This window comes from Podarcis raffonei, chromosome 18, assembly GCF_027172205.1.
Source record: "Podarcis raffonei isolate rPodRaf1 chromosome 18, rPodRaf1.pri, whole genome shotgun sequence".
Classification (NCBI taxonomy): domain Eukaryota; kingdom Metazoa; phylum Chordata; class Lepidosauria; order Squamata; family Lacertidae; genus Podarcis; species Podarcis raffonei.
In genome coordinates this window covers 12,981,295-13,002,694 of record NC_070619.1, presented here as the reverse complement: position 1 = coordinate 13,002,694, position 21,400 = coordinate 12,981,295, and the positions used below count along the sequence as shown (strand labels likewise).

The window sequence follows — 21,400 nt, the reverse complement described above, 5'->3', positions numbered from 1 at the left end:
GAAGAGGCAGATGTAGACATGGCCGCTTGGAGAGATTTAAAAGCGGGCACCATGGCTAGGCTCACTGCTGGGGGCAGGAAATGCCTCTGGGTAGGAGATGGGAATCTCCTGCCTCAAACCCTGGAGAGATGCTGCCTGCCCGTGTAAACAACACTGAGCTAAGTGGACCAATTATCCAGCCCTTTATTTGGACTGGTGAAATGACCGCGGTGATGGAGCAGCTGCTTTGAATGTGGAAGGTCTCACCGGGGGGCACCCAAGGGTCATCCAACCCCCTGCAATGCAGGCTCAGCCCCTGGCGGCAGCGTCTCCATGCTGGGCATGTCCCCTCGAGAGCTGCTGGAGGTCAGTGCAGACAGGATTGTGCCTCTTGCCTCTCTGCAGAAGATGCTTCTCAAAAGCTGGCCGTGGAGACCTTGGAGGAGCTGGACTGGTGCTTGGACCAGCTGGAGACATTGCAGACGAGGCATTCGGTCAGCGAGATGGCCTCCAACAAGGTAAGGCGCCCGGGTCAGGGTGGGACCCCCAGCCCCAAAGGAACAAGGCTCAACCTCAATCCGTTAGCCGCCATCCTGGATGGCATCTGGCCTGGCAGAAGAGGATGCTTGAGCAGCAGGTGGGTCAGATCCAGCAACCAGCCTCGGTTTATGTTCTTTTTGCAAAGCCAGGGATGGAAAATAAATAAAGCGTTGGGAAGCTGTCTGCCAGCTGCTTTTCTCTGGACACACACGAGAGGGAGAGGGAGAGAGCTTGTTCCCTGCAGGTGGGCAATTTAGCCTCCTTCCAATGCCCGCCTTGCCCACCCAAAGGCAGCTCCAAAGCAGGGCCGAATTTAGGTTTGATGCGGCCCTCAGTTCCTGAAGGCAATGGGGCCCTTTCTATGTCCAGCTGTCCTTTGTCAACAACAAATTGCCACTCTTTTTTGTGTTGAATATATGCTAGATGGTCATTGATGAACCTCATAGGCATCTCAAGCCATTTACACATCACAAATAGGAGCCTACACAACACAAAACACTGTTGCTGGATGTAGATTTTGTTTTATTTGTTTTTTCCCCTTATATTTTGGAAATGCACATCCAGGTATTTTTCCCTTTACATTTTTTGGGGGGGCCCCAAGAGAGTGGGGCCCTAAGCTAGAGCTTGTTGAGCTTCTACGTCAATCCGGCACTGGTCAGATCCAGCAACCAGCCTCTGTTTATGTTCTTGTTGCAAAGCCGGGGATGGAGAATAAAGAAAGCTTCGGGAAGCTGTCTCTCTGCCAGCTGCTTTTCTCTGGACAGACACGAGAGGGGGGGGGAGAGAGCTTGTCCCCTGTGGCAGCTGAGCCCCCTCCCAATGCCCACCTTGCCCACCCAAAGGCAGCTCCGAAGTCTTGCCCGCTTCTTCCGTCCTCCTCCTTCTCCCCGTGCGCGCCTTGCAGCTGCGTCTGGGTAACACCGCGCGGTAGCAGCATCCCCAGGCTCCCGCCAGCCAATCGGGAGGCGGAACGGGCTCCTGCCCCTCTGCCCGCGGCTTCTGATTGGGCGGCCGCCGAGAGAACAGCTCACCTGGCGCATCCCTCCGGCTCGGTGATGCAGGGGGACCCCCGTCGCCAGCGCTTCCTCCTCGCCGCTGAGCTTTGCAGAGAAACCCCCTTTTCTTTCTTTCTTTTGGCGGGGCTTTTGTTGAGGAGAGATTTCTTTCCTCCTCCCATTTTTGGGTTTGGGGGCTCAGGCCCCCACTCCATGCAGCTCCGTGGCCTGGCTCCTGCAGGGCAGGTGGCGGTGCGCTTCGGAGGCGGAGAGGAGGGTCGGCTTGCGGGCAGCAGCGCGTTGGGCAGGCGGGGAACGGGGACGGTGCGATGCCCGACGCCAGCCCCCCAGGGTTGCTCGTGTTCCAAGACTCCATCGCCCAGGTAAGCAAGCGGAGCACAGGTGCCCCTTCCAAAGGTTGGCAAGCGAGGGGGCAGCAGCAGCAGCAGCAGCAGTGGGGACTTTTGTTCTCCTGCAAAGGTTTGGCACGGTTTTTGTTTTTTAAATGGGTGTGCGCCCCCCCCCCCCAGCCAGGGGTGTGTGTGTGAATGCATGCTTGATCTGTGAAACTCGCCATCTCAGGATGTGTGGGTGTGTTTTTTTAATTATTGTATTTGTTTATTTTTTAAAAAAAACAATTTTCATTGAATTTACCATTTTTATCATCGTCACAATCATTATTTCAAAAACAAAATACCTTATAAATCCTCAACCCCCCCCCCAGTAACTTCCCTCAACTTCCCTTTCTGGTTTTTTGGCATATTATCTCTCCCTGCTCATTGGTTATTTCTTATTCTTTAATTTTGTTGCTGTTGTTTAGTGGTTTAGTCGTGTCCGCCTCTTTGTGACCCCCTGGACCAGAGCACGCCAGACACTCCTGTCTTCCACTGCCTCCTGCAGTTTGGTCAAACTCATGCTGGTCGCTTCGAGAACACTGTCCCACCATCTCGTCCTCTGTCGTTTCCTTCTCCTTGCGCCCTCCATCTTTCCCAACATCAGGGTCTTTTCCAGGGAGTCTTCTCTTCTCCTGAGGTGGCCAAAGTATTGGAGCCTCAGCTTCAGGATCTGTCCTTCCAGTGAGCACTCAGGGCTGATTTCCTTAAGGATGGAGAGGTCTGATCTTCTTGCAGTCCATGGGACTCTCAAGAGTCTCCTCCAGCACCAGAATTCAAAAGCATCAATTCTTCGGTGATCAGCCTTCTTTATGGTCCAGCTCTCATTTCCATACATCACTACTGGGAAAACCAGAGCTTGAACTATACGGGCCTTAAATAATTCTTCTTCTTCTCTTATCATTTTAACATCCTGTTTCTCTTTCTACATTTGTTTTGTTAATTGCAATCTTGAGTCAAACCCTGCATGTGAGTCCATTCCTTTACAATGATTCTGTAAATATGACATAAATGGTTCCCAGCTCATGAGGACTGGAAGCTTGCTTTGTTTTTAAGGACTAGCTTAGTGGTGGAGCAAACTGTCCTGCGGGTTGGATCCCCAATGGCACCTCCAGGTAGGGGTGGGAAAGTATTTCAAATGTCAAAAAAAAGAAACCCTTTCAAACCTTGCATTTGGGGGGGATGACGACACCCTAAATCTCAAAGTCTTGCTAATGCTTTTTAAGGATTTCAATATTTACCGATCTTCCTAGTGAATCCAACAGCACCCATTGTTGCAAATGCTTTAAATATCACTAAAACTGGAATATATATCCATCGTTTTGCAAGCTGCCCCGATTATGGAATCCCTCCTGCCCGCCCCCCGGCCTCCACCATGTTTCATAAAATTGTTTTGCCTTGACTCATTTCTGCGTGTGCTGCAGCTGGCATCCCATAATTGCAACTTTTATGGGTCTCCTGCAGTTCTTGGGACTTCTGAGAGACCCTCCCCACTTTGTATTCCCTGCTCGCTTTTTACGAGGAGCTGAGAGGCGTTGCCATTCTCTCCCTTACACGTCACCCCAAATCTCTGAGCTACGAGAGACTCCGGGGGCCCCAGGCATTTGGAATGAAAAGAGTCAGAGAATGTGCTGGCTTTGGGATAGATGGCTTTCTTTGCTCCTCTGTACAACCTGAGCATACAGAGGACAGAGGCTCACAGCATCAAGACCCCCAACAGATCTCGCTTTGGATCCAGCAGAGAGCAAGCGGGTCTCTGTGTCCCCAGCTTCCAGCTCAGCTCACACCCAAAAACTCTGGCTCATGGTCTCCTTCCTAGCAGCTAGGCAAGGGGGGCAGAGGAAAGAGCCCCACCCCTTAGCCTCGAGGGCCCCCACATTTAGTTGCAGCTCCTGCCACCTGACTCACTCTTTTGGGGTGCTGATGAGGACACTCAAATGCAGGGCCTGATATAGGTCTGATGCGGCCCTCAGCTCCTGAAGCTAATGGGGCCCTTTCTATGTCCAGCTGTCCTTTGTCCACAACAAATTGTCACTGTTTTTTGGGTTGAATAGATGCTATATGGTCATTTATGGACCTCATAGGTATTTCAACTCTATGCACTTGTCATAGGTCAGGTTAGTTCTATGGGGAGAAGAATCACAGCTATCCTGGAAGATCTTTCCCTCTAGATCAGTTGTGGGGGACCTGCACCCCTTCAGATGTTGCTGCACTCCAGCTCTCATCATCCCTAGGCAGCGTGGACTAGTGGTTGGAGTTGTGTACAAACATAGACTTGCCACAGACAAATTCAATGATATTTGGAATTGGTTTTTATAAATACCGTATTAGGTTAAGGTCTGGTTACCTACAATAACATATTTTTTTTGGGGGGGGGGTAATGTGTACATTTTTGTTGTCACTTTTGGGTGCTATTTTCTTATCTTCTTTTGTGTCTTATCTTACTCTGTGCACTTGTAATCTTAATAATAATAATAATATTTATTTATTTATACATACATACATACATACATACATACATACATACATACATACATACCCTGCCCATCTGGCTGGGTTTCCCCAGCCCCTCTGGGCTGATTCCAACAAAAGATTAAAAATACATTAAAACACCAGTCATTAAAAACTTCCCTAAACAAGGAATAAAGAGAAGATACAGTGATAGCTCGGTTTCCGAACGTCTCAGAAGTCGAACGTTTCAGTTTCTGAACGTTGAAAACCCGGAAGCAGATGCTTCTGTTTTCGAACGCACCTCAGAAGTCAAACGGCTTCCACTGAGGTCCCCTCCCCATTTTCTCCTTTGAAATAGCAGGTGGCCCTCTGCGCCTCGGTTTTCTAATATTTCGGAAGTCAGACGGTCTTCCAGAACGGATTGCGTTTGAAAACCGAGGGACCACTGTATATATATTTTTAAAAAGGATGGTGGAGGAGTCAAGCCACATCTAGAATGGATCGCTGCGTCCCAGAGCCCTTTCCTATTGGGTCATGAGGACTAGAAGCAATTCTCCCCGCTTGCCAAAACTCTCATCTCCTTGAAAACACAGCTCTTAACTTTGGCCCGATGCAAATTCTCCTGCAGCGGAGGCTCCCTATGAGTTGCTCCTTTGAGTTATTGAACTATTTCCTGCTCTCTCTCCCCCAGTTCAAAAGGATGCTGAATCGGGAACTGACCCACCTCTCCGAAACCAGCCGCTCTGGAAACCAAGTGTCGGAGTACATCAGCAGCACTTTCTTGGGTGAGTCCCCCAGGGCAGCGCAATGGGGAGACGGAGAAGAGAAGGTTTGGGGCTGGAAGGATCACTCGCTTGCAAAAAGGGGAGCGCACTCGCCTTTCTCCTTTCCTGCCTGGCCTCAGTGCTGATCATGCCAAAGTTCTGGGTTCGAGGTATGCTTTTCAGCAGCCCATTCACACGCCAAACTCCTTTTGAGAGGCAAACTGTCCATAGCTTAAGGTAAAGGTAAAGGAACCCCTGACCATTTAGGTCCAGTCCTGACCATCTCTGGGGTTGTGGCGCTCATCTCGCTTTATTGGCCGAGGGAGCCGGTGTACAGCTTCCGGGTCATGTGGCCAGCAGGACTAAGCTGACTCTGGCAAACCAGAGCAGCGCACGGAAACGCCCTTTACCTTCCCGTGTTATCTACTTGCACTTTGACGTGCTTTTGAACTGCTAGGTTGGCAGGAGCAGGGACCGAACAATGGGAGCTCACCCCATCGCGGGAATTCAAACCGCCGACCTTCTGATTGGCAAGTCCTAGGCTCTGTGGTTTAACCAACAGTGCCATCCGCGTCCCCTGCCCATAGCTTAGTGGTAGTGCAATTCCCAGGTCAGGCTGGGAGAGGTTCTCCTACCCGAAACTCCGAGGAGTTGCTGCCAGTCAGTGCAGACAGTGCTGAGCAACGGGGACCAGAGATGGATTTACGTATACCGTAAGCTCAACAAGCTATCGCTTAGGGCCCCACTCTCTTGGGGGCCCCCAAAAAAATTAAAGGGGGGGGACTGGATGTACATTTCCACAATATAAAAAACAAATAGAATAAAACCTACATCCAGCAACCGTGTTTTGTGTTGTGTCAGCTCCTCTGATGTAAGTCCTGGCCCCGCCTGCTCGCCTGCTCCCTCAAATACCCCTGCTTTGCTCCTTTCTATATAGAGGGTGCCTCCATTCTGCATGAAGTGGTTACACGGCAATATGCACAAATGGCTTGAGATACCTATTCTGTCCATCAATGTCCATCTAGCACAGGCATCCCCAAACTCGGCTCTCCAGATGTTTTGGGACTACAACTCCCATCAACCCTAGCTAACAGAACCAGTGGTCAGGGATAATGGGAACTGTAGTCCCAAAACATCTGGAGTGCTGATATAGCATATATTCAACATGAAAAACAGCGACCATTTGTTGTGGACAAAGGACAACTAGACATAGAAAGGGCCCCATTACCTTCAGGAGCTGAGGGCCTCATCAAACCTAAATCTGGCCCTGACAGGGCCAATGGTCCAACTCTGTAAAAAGTAGCTTTACTATGTAAATTATCTGGAACCATGAGGACTAGCACCTCCAGTAACCAAGGTCCTGTTTGCAGGTTTCCCATCTGGCCGGCCACCTTTTTACATTTTGATATCCGCTTTTAAAAAATTAAAACATCGGCGATGGATTTAAAACACAGTGCAGGAAAACAAGTGTGTGTGTGTGCATGTGTGTATATATATATATATATATATACTGGTGTGTGTGTGTGTGTGTGTGTGTATACACACACACACACACATATATATATACACATACATATACACACACACATATATATACGGCGAGTGTTAAGCAAGAGGTTCCCTTCCTCTGTGTCTGTGCGTTTGTGACGGAGGCAAGAGCGAGAAGAAGCCTCTCCGGGGTGAGGTGGGGAGAGAGACCCCGTCTGCTCTCTGGAAACATCACTTTGGGGAGAGGACCGGCATTCCAGCACGCAGCATCTCCCGTTGCCATGGCGTCGGTAATATTATTAGCCTCCTCTGACGTCAATCCTTGCGTGCCTCGGGAATATTGGGGCGGGGGTCTCCCTCGGAACAGCGGGAGACTCGTGCGAGGGGCCGGGCGGGAGGGGGGGATATTCGACATAGGCCACCTTTGCTGTGTCCTCCAGAGAAGATGCTCCAGAAAAGGGCCCTTTTTAAAGTGGGGGCTTTAAAAAGAGAAGGGGATTGGGCAAGCAGGGCTAGAATCGAGGAGGAGAACGAGGAAAGCCGGTCCTCTCTCCTTCCTCTTACCATCCCCTGTGCCAAATCACAGACTGTAAGCTCCTTGCAGTGGGGACCTGTTTTCTTAGGGCTTCGGAAAGCTTAATGCAAATCTTCGCCTTGTGGATAATTTATTTGGGAGGGTGCTGTTGTCGCTTCCAATGAGGCTTTATTTCATCCTGCCTGTGGGAAACTGCTCTCCATACCCCAAAGAAAGTTCTAGTGTGCTTTGTTTCATCATGGGCAGCCGAGAGGGTCGTCCCTCGACCCCACCGGAAGTGGCATGTCCCAGAGTCAATATACACCTGTGTTCTACTAATAATAATAGTAGTAGTAATAGTAATAGTAATAATAATAGTAATAGTAATAGTAATAGTAATAGTAATAGTAATAATAGTAATTTATTATTTACACCCCACCCATCTGGCTGGGTTTCCCCAGCCACTCGGGGCAGCTTCCAACAAAAGATTAAAAATGCAATTTTTAAATAAAAAAACCCCAGACATTTTTCTTTCAATGAACGGCATGCAGTGAATTTTATATCCACCCCCCTGCCTGTTTCAGACAAGCAACATGAGGTGGAAATCCCAACCCTGGTCCCTAAGGAGAAGGACAAAGAGAAGAAGAAGAAGAAGAAGCGGCCAATGTCGCAGATCAGTGGCGTGAAGAAACTGACGCACGGGTCCAGCTTCCACTGCGTGGCCGCCATCCCTCGCTTCGGGGTCAAGACAGAGAAGGAGAGTCTGCTGGCCAGGGTGAGGAAGAGGGCAGGTGCGGGGCTTGGGGGAAGCTGGTTCCCGGTTCCAGGAAGCTGGGTGCAGATCCGATTGTTATAAGAAAAAACACTGCTCCTTTTGGGTACCCAAGAGCCCGTCTAGAGTCCTTATGTAGGTTCTCTGCTGGTAGGAGAAAATAACAGAGGCCAGCCAGAGAATATTGAGAAGCCAAGGGCTAGTGAGCCTGATCTTTATTAACTGTTGCAACAGGGCCCTCACTCCCCACACGCAGGAGGGAGGAGGAACCCAGAACAATGGGGTGCAAGGCCTTATATAGATTCCTGAAATTGCCCACCCTGTAGCCCTCCCCCAAATACATCAGACATACATCACAGAAAGGGGGGGTCCCCAGCAGAGCTTTGACAACCCTGCCCTCTCCTCCTTAGGAACTGGAAGACGTGAACAAGTGGGGCTTAGACGTCTTCAAGATTTCCGAGTATTCTGGCCACCGCCCTTTGACAGTCGTCATGTACAGCATCTTCCAGGTGAGAGGGTGCCCTGGGGGACGGGTGCTAGGAGTTTGATGGGGGGGCAGTGGGGACCTGTACCAGCCAGTCTCTTCTGCACCACCCTCTCCCGTAATAATTTATTCTTTATACCTCACCCGTCTGGCTGGGTTTCCCCAGCCACTCTGGGCAGCTTCCAACAAAATATTAAAATACAATAATCAAATAGTAAAAGCTTCCGTAAACAGGGCTGCCTTCAGATGTCTTCTAAAAGTCAGATAGTTGTTTATTTCTTTGACATCTGATGGGGGGAGTTCCACAGGGCGGGAGCCACTACTGTAATCGATGTGGATCATCATAAAAGATGTGGGAGGAAATGATTCATAATAGGAGCCACAAAGGGGAGGATGGAATTCCAGGAGATTCCTTGGAATCTTGTTTTGATGATTCATCTTTGATGTATCTCTGTGAAATTTTAATTTGAAAAACCAAATAAATAAATTTAAAAGGGGAGAAAAAGAAAGAAGTCCTTCTTTTCATCTGCCCCAAACCTCCCGACATTCAGCCCACAAATGTGTGCAATTTAATTGACACCTGTCATATAGCCTCTCACTTGCTGAAAAGTCTCAGGCCATGCTGGGGCACAGAATGAGAGGCCACAGGCTCCCTGCATAGAGACCCCGTTTCGAGACCCTCACCATGCTTTTTAAAAAGTGCTTTTTAAACGACTGACAAGTCAGGGGCGCCTTCTTCTGCACCCTTCGCCCTGCAGGAAAGAGACTTGCTGAAATCCTTCCAAATCCCTGCCGACACCTTCATCACCTTCATGATGACCTTGGAGGACCACTACCACGCGGACGTGGCCTACCACAACAACATCCACGCGGCCGACGTGGCCCAGTCCACCCACGTCCTGCTCTCCATGCCGGCTCTGGAGGTGAAGAGGGAATTCTGGGGAAGGCGGGGAGGAGAAGAGTTTGGGAGTCGCACAACATAACCCTGATGGCCTTTTTAGCTTGTGGCTCGCAGTATCATAGAACTATAGTGTTGGAAGGGACCCTGAGGGTCATCCAGTCCAACCCTCTGCAATGCCGGAATCTCAGCTTAAGCATCCACAGTGAATCTCTAGTGGCAGAGAGTTCCACAGGCCTGGGCTGATGACACTAAAGCCTCGGTTGCTCATTGCTTGTCAACTTGGGGAATGGTTTATATTGCAGGCTACCCTGCGGTCCTCGGATGAAGGGTGCTGTAGATAAATACAATAAAATAAATGAGCAACAGCACTCCGGCAGTTGTTCATGGGCTTGTGAATGAATAGGAAGACCTTGAACCAGGCTCCGTAGTTGATTCCCCCATCAGAAAACAGGCTGCCACATTCTGCCCCAGCCTTGCAGTAATCTAGCCTTTGAGGACCACAGTGGTCACTTGCCTCCTGACCGTGCCAGTGCCCAGCCTGGCTCCCCAGTTTGAGTTCTGCTCACCCCATCATTAGCTTTGTCCTCCTCACTTTCCTCCCCTTTTTGTCTCCCCTCCATCTGCTTGCTCCAGGCCGTCTTCACCGACTTGGAGATTTTGGCCGCCATCTTTGCCGCCGCCATCCACGACGTCGACCACCCCGGGGTCTCCAACCAGTTCCTGATCAACACCAGTGAGTAGGCCGTGTCGGCTGATTGGGGGCAATTCCTGTCTTTACAGCTGTTCCTGAGAACATCTCCTCCTGTCCTTCCTTCCTTTGCCTGGGGCAGGTTTGCCCCAATTTGCATAGGATGTCCCAAAGTGAAGTGCAAAAAGCGATAACAAGAAGCGATAACAAGAGGACAGAATGCTGGAGTAGGAAAAGGGCCTCTTGTAGCCTGATAGTTGTGCAAATGTGTGGGATGTGATCCATGAGAGGCAATCAAGTACAACATTCCTTGCGATGCTAGAGAAGACATGCGAGGGAATGTTTGGTCCAGCCGGTCGAAACTTCCTGTTCCTCCTGGCTGGAGCACCCTTCCTTTTGCATGTGACCTCACCTGTCCAGGTAATAAAAGGACGAGTCACGCAGCACCTCTTTTTGACTTCCTTCTTCGTTTGACCCACTTCTAGCTAGGACTGCTCTGCTAGCTCCTAGAAGCACTGGGATTATACCCCCATATGGGGCAGATCCACATCTACATATTTGTAGCTAAGACTGCCTCCAGGAATCCAACTGTGAACTGATGTGAGTCAACTTCTTTCACTGACTTTGAATAAGATTGTGGCATCTTTATTCTTTTAAGAGGGATTCAAGGGAACTTACTAGGAACGTACAAGTCAATCTGAGACAGATTGAATTGTATGATAGTGAGAGGCTTACACGAGCCTGCAACCAGCTATCCGCTGTGCATGTGAAAGGGGAATGTAACTCGGCTACATAAAGGAACTTGCTAGCACAAATTAGGAAAGATATGAATAAACAATATATCCTCTCCTGCCACCCAGAACATTCCCACAAAATGTAGGTCGGCTGCTTCAAGCCCCTATGCGAAGCTGCTCCCTTACTCTCTTTCTCAGCCACATGTATGGCCTCCTCTGATCCAGAGGCATCACCTGTCAAACTGACCACCCTTTTTCCATCCCTAGATTCGGAGCTGGCGCTGATGTACAACGATGCGTCGGTACTTGAGAACCACCACCTGGCCGTGGGCTTCAAGCTCCTGCAAGAGGAAAACTGCGACATCTTCCAGAACATCTCCAAGAAGCAAAGGCAGTCTCTTCGCAAGATGGCCATCGACATGGTGAGGAGCTCAGGGCTTAGCTTAATTTGGGAGCTGCTGTTTTGTTTAATATTGCTTATTTTGTTCAATAGATTATAAATATAATCTATTGTTAATCATATAATATGGCTTTTCCTTTAGTTGTGAAGTTTGGCTTATTTTTTAGTTGTTGCCTTGTTCGCAATGTTTTATAGATTGCAATTGTTTCACTGCTGATTTGCTGTATTTGTGATGTTCTAATACGTTTTATCACATTGTTATTATTTGTTGTTTGCAAGCCCCTTTGGGATTAATTTGAATGGCAAGCGGCATAGAATAAAATCCTTTCCCCCCATGGTTTCTGGTCTCAGGTCCTGGCGACAGATATGTCCAAACACATGAACCTTCTGGCTGATCTGAAGACGATGGTAGAGACCAAGAAGGTCACCAGTTTGGGGGTCTTGCTTTTGGACAACTACTCCGACCGCATTCAGGTGAAACTTCTTTTGGAGGGGACAGGGGTTTGATGATCCTTCAGGTGGAGGGCAACCCCATCCAGGGCAGGAAACTGACCCATTTCTCAGACACACAAACTGGGCAGGATTCGAGCTCAGCTCACTTTTGCTCATCCATCCTGCCACTGTATCCCATTAAATTTGTAGCTCGGCAGTGTGAATCCAAGATTAAAATCAGGATATAATTTTATACAACATGATATATCATCACAGGGGAGTCTGCTGCCCACCAGACAGACTCCTCCATCTGTGTCATGGGCATCATCATCATCATCATCATCATCATCATCATAGTTTATTTATACCCCACCCATCTGGCTGGTTTCCCAAGCCACTGTGGATGGCTTCCAACAAAAGATTAAAAATACATTAAAACATCAGTTGTTAAAAACTTCCCTAAAGAGGCCTGCCTTCAGATGTCTTCTAAACGCCATATAGTTGTTTATTTCTTTGACATCTGATGGGAGGGCGTTTCACAGGGCGGGCGCCACCACCGAGAAGGCCCTTTGCCTGCTTCCTGGTAACCTCACTTCTCGCAGGGGGGGAACCGCCCAAAGGCCCTCAGGAGATGGACCCCGGTGTCCGGGGTGGAGACGCTCCTTCAGATATACAGGACCAAGGCCATTTAGGGCTTTAAAGATGAGCCCCAACCCTTTGAATTGTGCTCGGAAACGTCCTGGGAGTCCAATACGTTCCTCCAAATGTCACCCGAGGGTTCAGGCTTGACAGCGACGCATCTCTGCCCTTCCAGGTACTGCAGAACATCGTTCACTGCGCAGACCTCAGCAACCCGACCAAACCCCTGGAGCTGTACCGCCAGTGGACGGACCGGATCATGGTGGAATTCTTCCACCAGGGAGACCGGGAGCGGGAGAAGGGCATGGAGATCAGCCCCATGTGCGACAAGCACAACGCCTCCATAGAGAAGTCCCAGGTGGGTGCGCCAAGGGGGGCTTGTCAGTGGGTTGGGGGGCACCCTCCAAGGAGGAGCCACACCTGGAAATGAGGGGGCTTCCTGCGGAAATGCCCTGTCTTTCGAGTTACAGCTACATCTCCCCACACAATTGTGAGCCTGTCGTGGGTTTCCGATGCCGGTTGTACGTTCAAATATTTCTCCCTGTCCGGTTTCTGTGACCATTCACCAAACTTTCCGCTTGCACCTTGTAGGATTCCCTTTTGGAGGGGGCCACAGACATCTTCTGCATCTGGTTTCCTAATTTATTTTATTTAATGTTTTGACCCAACGCGGACAGCTTTTTCCCTTTTCTTGTTTTAAGGAGAGTGGGCGACGCCTCTGGTTCATTTCTGAGTTTTGCCAGCCGGTTTCCAGTCACACCTTGTATTTATCTGAGCCGGTTGCAAAAATGCATTCTTTTATTTTACTTTTTGAGCTTTGGTTCTGAATTGAGACTGGCGTCCTGGGAAGCGAAGGGCGTTCCTTGCTTCTGCGTCCTCTCAGCCCCTGTCTTTGTCTCCCTTCCGGCAGGTGGGATTCATCGACTACATCGCTCACCCGCTCTGGGAAACCTGGGCTGACCTCGTCCACCCGGACGCCCAGGAGATCTTGGACACCCTCGAAGACAACCGCGAATGGTACCAGAGTATGATCCCGCACAGCCCCCCACCGCCCCCCGATGGGCTGGCGTCCGAGAAAGGAGCCCCTGACAAATTCCAGTTCCAGCTCACACTGGAAGAGGAAGACGGAGAGGAGTCGGGTGCCGAGAGCCCCCTGGAAGAAGACCACAGCGAGGCGAAAACCCCAGGGACCACCGATGACTCAGAGTCGGCCCCTGAGCCTCTGTCGTCCCCCATGGACAAGCAGGGCAGCCCCCCAAGGAACGTCCTGGCGATGCAGAACTTTGATAACCAGAGGACACTCTTGCAGAATGACGGGGGCTCGGCCACGGGGGCCACCACCAAAAGGAGGACAAGCGAGGCCGGTCTTGATCAAGAAGGGAATATCACCTTCCTGCCCCTTGGGACGTAATGGGGGAAGAGGGGTTGGGGAAAAGGCACTGTTGTCGCTCCATCTTGGCGGCGTCACGGGGTGGGTGGGTCTTGAAAGGCCTCTCCGCCACCGGAAAAAGGTCCGCCATGGTGGTTTCCTTGCCCTCTTCCCAGGAAAACTGTGGAAGAACGCCAACGCTGGGCATGTGCCCAGGGGCAGAAGGGCACGCCTCGCCCCTCCTGTCTTCCTCCCACCATTTTCCACCCTGGGTTGTGCCACAAGCCCAGCCGTGGGGAGAAATCTTCCCCCTTCCTCCTGGGACCTGCATGGTTCCAGTGGAGACCGAGCCCACGGGAGAAGAGGATCCATGGGCGACCGCCAGCTTTGTGGGCAGAGGGTCACAAGTTCTGTCCCTGACAACTCCTGTTTTTTTGTGGTTTTTTTAATGATTTTGGGTAACCTCAACAGGCTGAGAAAAGGCCTTTTCCCCCATCTGTGAGACTGACTTTGAGGATCCATTGGGGGTCTGTCTAAATGCATATGAACCGCCCGACTTGCATTCTCTCCAAATGTTGATTTCACTGGTGGGGTGGCAGAGCTTGGGCTGTGCATGGCCCAGGTTCGAATCCCGCTTCTTGGTCCAGGTTCGAATCCCACTTCGGCTTGAGACCTTGCGTGCGACGTGAGGATGGATGGGTGAGTTGCACTGGACTTGAAAAGGCCCCTTTGGGTGTTGCTTCTGCAAGCAGAGGGCTGTGCAGAGAGAAAGCACCCAACGCCACTCTCCCCAGCAGAAGCAAACCAGTATCCCTCCAGTGACCCGAGAAATTATCCAGTTATTGCTCTTCACCCAACAGGCTCCCCCAGGGAGATTCACCTCCTTTCTCTTCTCCCTTTCTAAGTCTCCTCCTGGAACCTGCAGGAATCCAGGCCTTGCTCCACGTTTTCTCGCCCCCAATATCCGCACTGGAAACAAACTTCGGCAGGCTAACGTCCCGCGCTGTCTTTTCTCCTCGATGGAAATATTTATAGACAGCTATTTTTAAAAAAGAAGAAGAAATCTGCCATGTTTTTTTCTCTTCAAGGCACTGCTTCGGAATGAAAACACCCCGTACATTTCCTCCCCCACCTTCTCCATTTTCCATTTTCCCCTTTTGCAGTGTCCCCCCCTCCCAGAAAGGGCAGAACGGATATAAATACTTTCAGGATTTGGGAAGAGATGAAGCTGGGTATTTTTAAAAGGAGGTCGGGGTTGGGTATGTTCTCGGGAACAAAATAGGAAGTGAATAAGTCATCCAGGGGGGTGTATGTGAGGGGGAGAGACCCTGCGGGGTTAATTCATCTTTAGAGCAGACCCCTTAAGACTCTAAGAATCTTATATACAGTGGTACCTTGGTTCTCAAACTGAATCCGTTCTGGAAGTCCGTTCCAAAACCAAAGCGTTCCGAAACCAAGGCGCGCTTTCCCATAGGAAGTCATGCAAAATGGATTAATCCGTTCCAGACTTTTAAAAGCAACTCCTAAAACTGCAATTTAATGTGAATTTTACTATCTAATGAGACCATTGATCGATTAAACAAAAGCAACCACCAATGCACTGTGCTACAAAATAAATAAGACAGTATTGTAGATGCTAATTTCTTTTTAAAATCTTGGCTGCACTGATGATAGTCATTGTTTGGATGAGGGGCTTTTATCCATTTCTGCAGTCACACAATCAATCCATCAGTAGCTGAACTGGGTTCCGCACAGTCACAAAAACAAATGAACAGGAAAAAGCCTCAAAAACAAAAACGCAAAATAAGGAGCAAAAAACAAAGCGCCAAACTTAATCCATTCGGGAAGTCTGTTTGACTTCTGAAATGTTTGAAAACCAAGGCATGGCTTCTGATGGGTGCAGGCACCCCAGAAACAATAGCCGACAGCTGCATTGGACGATCGGCTTCCGAAAAATGTTCAAAAACCGGATCACTCACTTCCAGGTTTTCGGCATTTGGGAACCAAGGCGTTTGAGTACCAAGGTACCACTGTACAAGCAAGGAAATTGGGATGGGAGGAGTCCCCAAGCCACAGCAAACGAGGCTACCACCTTTAATTTATTAGATGAGTATATATTTTATGGAGCTTTTGTAGCCTTAAGTTTTAACAATAATAACCTGGAAGTGTTGAATTTGAAGTGTGCTAACCCTCACAACCAGTCCGCTCACCCCTGTTTCGTTGTCCGATACTGATATTACTGTGACTTGCGTTCAGAAACACTGCATTATGTGTGTGTATATAATATTTTTTTTCCACATGGCACTTTGAGTTTCCTGACCGGCCGCTGAGCCCTTGGCTGGGAACGGCACCTTGTTTTTCTACGGCACCTTGTCTCCCCCAGTATAATTTCCATGTAAAAAAACCAAATGCTGATTTATTTTATTTTATATATATTTTTAAAATCATGCTATAAAGCTACAGCACTTGAAACCTAAGTCTCTGCACCAAACATCTTGCAATAACGGAAAAATGGGCAAAAAAAAAGTTGGTGGGTGGGAAGATGGAAGTGCGGTGAGTTGGTTTTGATTATTATTATTTATGGAATTTATATACCACCCTATACCCAGAGGTCTCAGGGCAGCTTGCAGTGGCAGTGATGAGGCGAGGGAGAAGGAGATACAGGTAAATTTGGGAAGAAATTCAAAGGAAGAGAGAGCTGACAATATGATGGCTGAGAACACATTTATTATTACAGTATTATTATTATATATACACCACTTCATTGTAAAAAACAACAACCTCAGAAGCAGTTGGAAGCTGGGGCAACCCTGGGGCAGGGTACAAATAATAAAATTATTATTATTACGATTATTAAGGGCACCAGAGGCTACTAGGCAATATGAAAGGGCCCTCCTCTTTTAAACCTTCCCTCTTTCCCCCAGAATATACTTTGAGAGGCATCATTAAGGCATCATCACTACATCACTAGCATGCCACAAATGGGGAGGGGTAAAAGGTAAAAAATAAAGGACCCCCGGATGGGTCCAAGGCGACTATGGGGTTGCGGTGCTCATTTCGCTTTCAGGCCGAGGGAGCCGGTGTTTGTCCACAGACAGCTTTCTGGATCATGTGGCCAGCAGGAGAAACCGCTTCTGACGCAGCAAGACACCATGACAGAAACCAGCGTGCATGGAAACGCCATTTACCTTCCCACCACAGTGGTACCTATTTATCTACTTGCGCTGGCGTGCTTCCGAACTGGTAGGTTGGCAGGAGCTGGGACAGAGCAATGGGAGCTCACCCCGTTGTGTGGATTCGAACCGCTGACCTTCTGATCAGCAAGCCCAAGAGGCTCAGTGGCTTAGACCAGGGGCGGCCAACTCCCAAGAGACTGTGATCTACTCACAGTTAAAGACTGGCAGTGATCTACCAGCTTTTGGGGGGGGGGGTTCAGGTCAGAGTTGCTGAGCTTTTTTTAGGAAGAAATGCCCCATTTTGGGAGGGAGGACAAAAGCCCTGTTTTTTGGGGGTGCAGGGCAATTTAAACGTTTAACTTTTTTGGGGGGGAGCCAGTGATCTACCACAGACATCCAGTGATCTACTGGTAGATCACTATCTACCTGTTGGACGTGCCTGGCTTAGACCAAAGCACCACCTGTGTCCTAGGGGAGGGGTATACAAGGGTTACACAAGTTTGACATTAGGTCTCTTGATCAGACACCTTTCCCAAGGCCTCTTAAGTCCCCATCACTGAAAGAACAATACAACTCTTGACATCTCCTTGCCCTCCGGACTTGTCTGGAGACGGACTTTCAAGAACACCTGCCTCTGCGGATGTCTATTGTTGCCCCTGGGTGGGGTGCTGTGGATGTGCTCTCCCACTTGGGGAATTCTGGCAGGTTGCCCTGTTCCTGCTTCTTGGTTCATGGAGGGAGGTGGAGCCCAAATTCACCTTTCTCTCAGGGTTCAAATGGCGTTGGAATGAGGAGAGTGGATTAAAGTATGGATTTTCTACATATTTATGAAGCTAGGCATCTTCCCTGGGCTGTCAAGTCGAAAGGATACATTCTGGCATAATAGTTGTACCATTGCAACAACTTTCAAGATGTGTCCCCCATGTCATTTCCGTGACACTATTTCAGTTGTTCAGTCCTTCAGCGCATCTCTAGGTAGGACTGGGAGAAACTCTGCCCAAAGCCCTCAAGAGCCACTGCTTCCTACACTGCTCTTGAGACAGCTCCTTTCTTCAGAACCATGAGGAATAGACCAGGGGTCGGCAACCTAAGGCCCAGGGGCCGGATCCGGCCCAATCACCTTCTCAATCCGGCCCCCGGATAGTCCGGGAATCAGCGTGTTTTTACATGAGTAGAATGTGTGCTTTTATTTAAAATGCACCTCTGGGTTATTTGTGGGGCATGGGAATTTGTTCATTCCCCCCCCCCAAATATAGTCGGCCCCCTGCTGCATAAGTTTGCTGACCCCTGAAGGACACTTCCTTCCTTCCTTCCTTCCTTCCTTCCTTCCTTCCTTCCTTCCTTCCTTCCTTCCTTCTCTCTCTCTCTCTCTCTCTCTCTCTCTCTCTTCCTTCCTTTTATTTCTTTCCTTCCTTCCTTCCTTCTCTTCCTTCTCTTTCTTTCCTTCCTTCCTTCCTTCCTTCCTTCCTTCCTTCCTTCCCTTCCTTCCTTCCTTCCTTCCTTCCTTCCTTCCTTCCTTCTCTCTCTCTCTCTCTCTCTCTCTCTCTCTCTCTCTCATATCTTGATCTGCCAGGAGAAAGGACCCTGGGGCAGTGGCTGGGTGACCCGGAATGGACAACCAAAGAGGGGTGATAATCTCATTCCTCAAGTCTTTCTCAAGAGGGCAAGCCGTGTCTTATGATACACTCTTTCACGGAAGAAGAGAGGCTCTGCCGGGGCATTGACGTTCTTCTTGTAAGGCCGCCTTACAAGGAGAAGATGACAAATGCCCCTTTTCACCGCTCAGCCCCAACCCTCCTTCCCTCTCTGCAAATCCGTCACTGACAGGCCCGGCTTCCAAATAACATAAATATTTAAGCCCAAGGTGGGACAGCTTATCTTTGCTGCCGGCTTGCTGCTTCCCCTCGGCACCCTTGATTCATTGCATGCATGTCAACGCCCGGTTCAAGATGTCTCCACGAGGATTTGTGGACTGCAGTTGGGGGGCCAGTTGGGCCAGCTTGCAAGAGCTCCCATTTCTCATATACGGTATATACCTTGATTCTCAAACTTAATCTGTTCCAGAAGTCCGTTCCAAAACCAAAGCATTCCAAAACCAAGGCATGCTTTCCCATAGGAAGTCAAGCAAAACCATTCCTGACTTTTAAATGTTTAGTCATTTAGTGGTGTCCGCCTCTTTGTGACCCCCTGGACCAGAGCAGGCCAGGCACTCCTGTCCTCCACTGCCTCCTGCAGTTTGGTCAGACTCATGTTTGTAGCTTCGAGAACACTGTCCAACCATCTTGTCCTCCGTCATCCCCTTCTCCTTGTGCCCTCAATATTTCCCAACATCAGGGTCTTTTCCAGGGAGTCTTCTCTTCTCAGGAGGTGGCCAAAGTATTGGCAGTGATCCCCTTCATGGATCGCCTTGCCGTGGTGAAGGGGCTTGAATAACTCAGAGAAGCTATGAGCTCTGCCGTGCAGGGCCACCCAAGATGGACGGGTCATAGTGGAGAGTTTTGACCAAACGTGATCCACCTGGAGCAGGAACCGCAACCCACTACAGTATCCCTGCCGAGAAAACCCCATGGACAAAGACAACAGGCATATAAAAGTTATGACGCTGGAATTGTATTGTTTTATTGTTGTTAGCCGCCCTGAGCCCGGCTTCGGCTGGGGAGGGCGGGATATAAATAAAATTTATTATTTATTTATTATTATTATTAAGATGAGCCCCTCAGGTCCAACATGCTACTGAGGAAGAGCGGACGACAAGGACAAGTACATTCAGAGCTGATGAAGCGGCTGGGCCAAAGCCAAAAGGACGCTCAGTTGCTGATATGCCTGGAAGCGAAAGGAAAGTCCAATGCTGTAAAGAAAAATATTGCATAGGAACCTGGAATGTAAGAACCATGAACCTGGGTAAGTTGGAGGTGGTCAAAAATGAGATGGGGAGACTTTTAAAAACAACCCCTAAAACAGCAAATTAATGTGAAACATAGAAAACAACTGGAGGTGTGAAGGAGGCGATGGAGACAGGGGAAGTCAAATGGCAAGGGAAGCACAGATGAAAGGCATACCCTCCAACATAGAGAGGGAAATCGGCATGTCCTATTCCATGATGCGACTTCCAACATATATAGAAACAGAACCGATGTCTTCTAAAAGTTGGGTGGCCACTTATCTCCTTGGTTCAGGGGGCCACATAACTCCATCCCCTTCCAACATTTCTCCCGTCAAAATAGGGAGGTGCTAAGGAAATAATAATAATATAATAATTTATTATTTATTCCCCAGCCACTCTGGGCGGCTTCCAGCAAAATATTAAAATACAATAGTTCATCAAATATTAAAAGCTTCCCTAAACAGCAGAAAAGCAGGATCAAATGAGAAATCTTCTGTAAATCCTGGGAAATAGGGGCACTTGGAGGGTGGTGCAGCTAGGCCGGGACCCGTGCCTCTGTGCATGTGCAGAGTGCCTCTCCTCTGCAGCAGCTGTGAAGGGATTCTTCCAGGATCCTGGCCACAACCTGGGTGTTTCCAAAACCTAAACTTAAAATTGGAGTTAGGTTGCCACCTTGTGGCCACATGGCAAGTCTGTAGAATCTTCTGCCACACTGAAGCAGATTAATGAACCGATACAAATCCTATTCGTTCTCCCCTCTGGCACCATAATAATAATAAAAGTAATAATAATAATAATAATAATAATAATAATAATAATAATAATAATGGACCTTTCCAGTATAGAGGACATTTGTGACGGAAAAAGTTGGTTCCACTAGTGTTTCTTTTTGCTTTTTTCTCCTGCCAGCCTCTGATTGGCTGTGCTTCCAGGAGGGAGATTGAAATATACTCAGATTTCATGCTCTTTATTGCAGCTTGGGGGAAAAACAGTGAATGAATTTCCCCCCAAACCTCAGGCTTTAATATTTACACAATGTGTCCCGTCTGATTGGTTGATTATGTGTCCCTCCTGGGGTCTGATTGGGCCAATCAGGTTGTTGCGTTATAGGATCCTACCTGCCTATTGGTCTAGGATCCGAGCTTAGTACATAGCAGAGAGTTTAAAAGGAGAGGCTTTGGAATTAGGGGGTGGTTGAGTTGAGGCGGTTGAGGAGGGAGGTTGGGAGGATAGGTCGGAAGATAATAATAATAATAATATATTATTTCTACCCTGCCCATCTGGCTGGGTTTCCCCAGACACTCTGGGTGGCTTCCAACAAGAGATTAAAAATACATTAAAACATCAGTCATTAAAAAACTTCCCTAAACAGGGAATCTGCCTTCAGATGTCTTTCTGGCCATTCCTTTGTGATGGCAAATACTCCGCTCCTGAACCCAGGTCACAGGCTCACCCTATTCACACACAGATATGCCCTTAAGGCAGGATTTGTGAGCAAAGACAGAATGAGGAGGTTTCCCCATTTCCTTTGTCCTTGCAGAAGAAACATTTGAGGTCAATTTGAGAGAGACAAAATTGGGAATTTTTTTTGAAAGCTACTACGAGTGATGTAATAATGTTGGCATATTATTATTAATTTCATTTCTGTACCTCTTTATGTTTTTAAGGAAAGAATCTCAAAGCAGTTGACAAGCTACATTAAAGCATCAAATAAAACCCGGAATAAAATGTAAATTATGTCAAGAGGCAGGGAGTTCCAAAGTTTCAAGGGCTGCCATGTTAAAAGATGGATAATGTT

General features: G+C 48.7%; 1 protein-coding gene across 4 annotated transcripts in view; it reads left to right on the top strand.

Annotated features, from left to right (window-relative positions):
* Positions 1-16,019, top strand: part of LOC128405772 (cAMP-specific 3',5'-cyclic phosphodiesterase 4C-like) — a 50,869-nt gene extending 34,850 nt beyond the window's left edge. For all 4 annotated transcript variants that reach the window (XM_053372706.1, XM_053372705.1, XM_053372707.1 and 1 more), the window contains 10 exons: positions 385-497; positions 5,049-5,142; positions 7,708-7,898; positions 8,306-8,404; positions 9,138-9,302; positions 9,914-10,013; positions 10,970-11,124; positions 11,454-11,576; positions 12,349-12,531; positions 13,084-16,019. In XM_053372706.1, the coding sequence (XP_053228681.1) occupies positions 385-497; positions 5,049-5,142; positions 7,708-7,898; positions 8,306-8,404; positions 9,138-9,302; positions 9,914-10,013; positions 10,970-11,124; positions 11,454-11,576; positions 12,349-12,531; positions 13,084-13,584 (1,724 nt within the window). In that variant the 3' untranslated portion in view covers positions 13,585-16,019. The remainder of the gene's footprint in view (positions 1-384; positions 498-5,048; positions 5,143-7,707; positions 7,899-8,305; positions 8,405-9,137; positions 9,303-9,913; positions 10,014-10,969; positions 11,125-11,453; positions 11,577-12,348; positions 12,532-13,083) is intronic.
* The last annotated feature ends 5,381 nt before the right edge of the window (positions 16,020-21,400 follow it).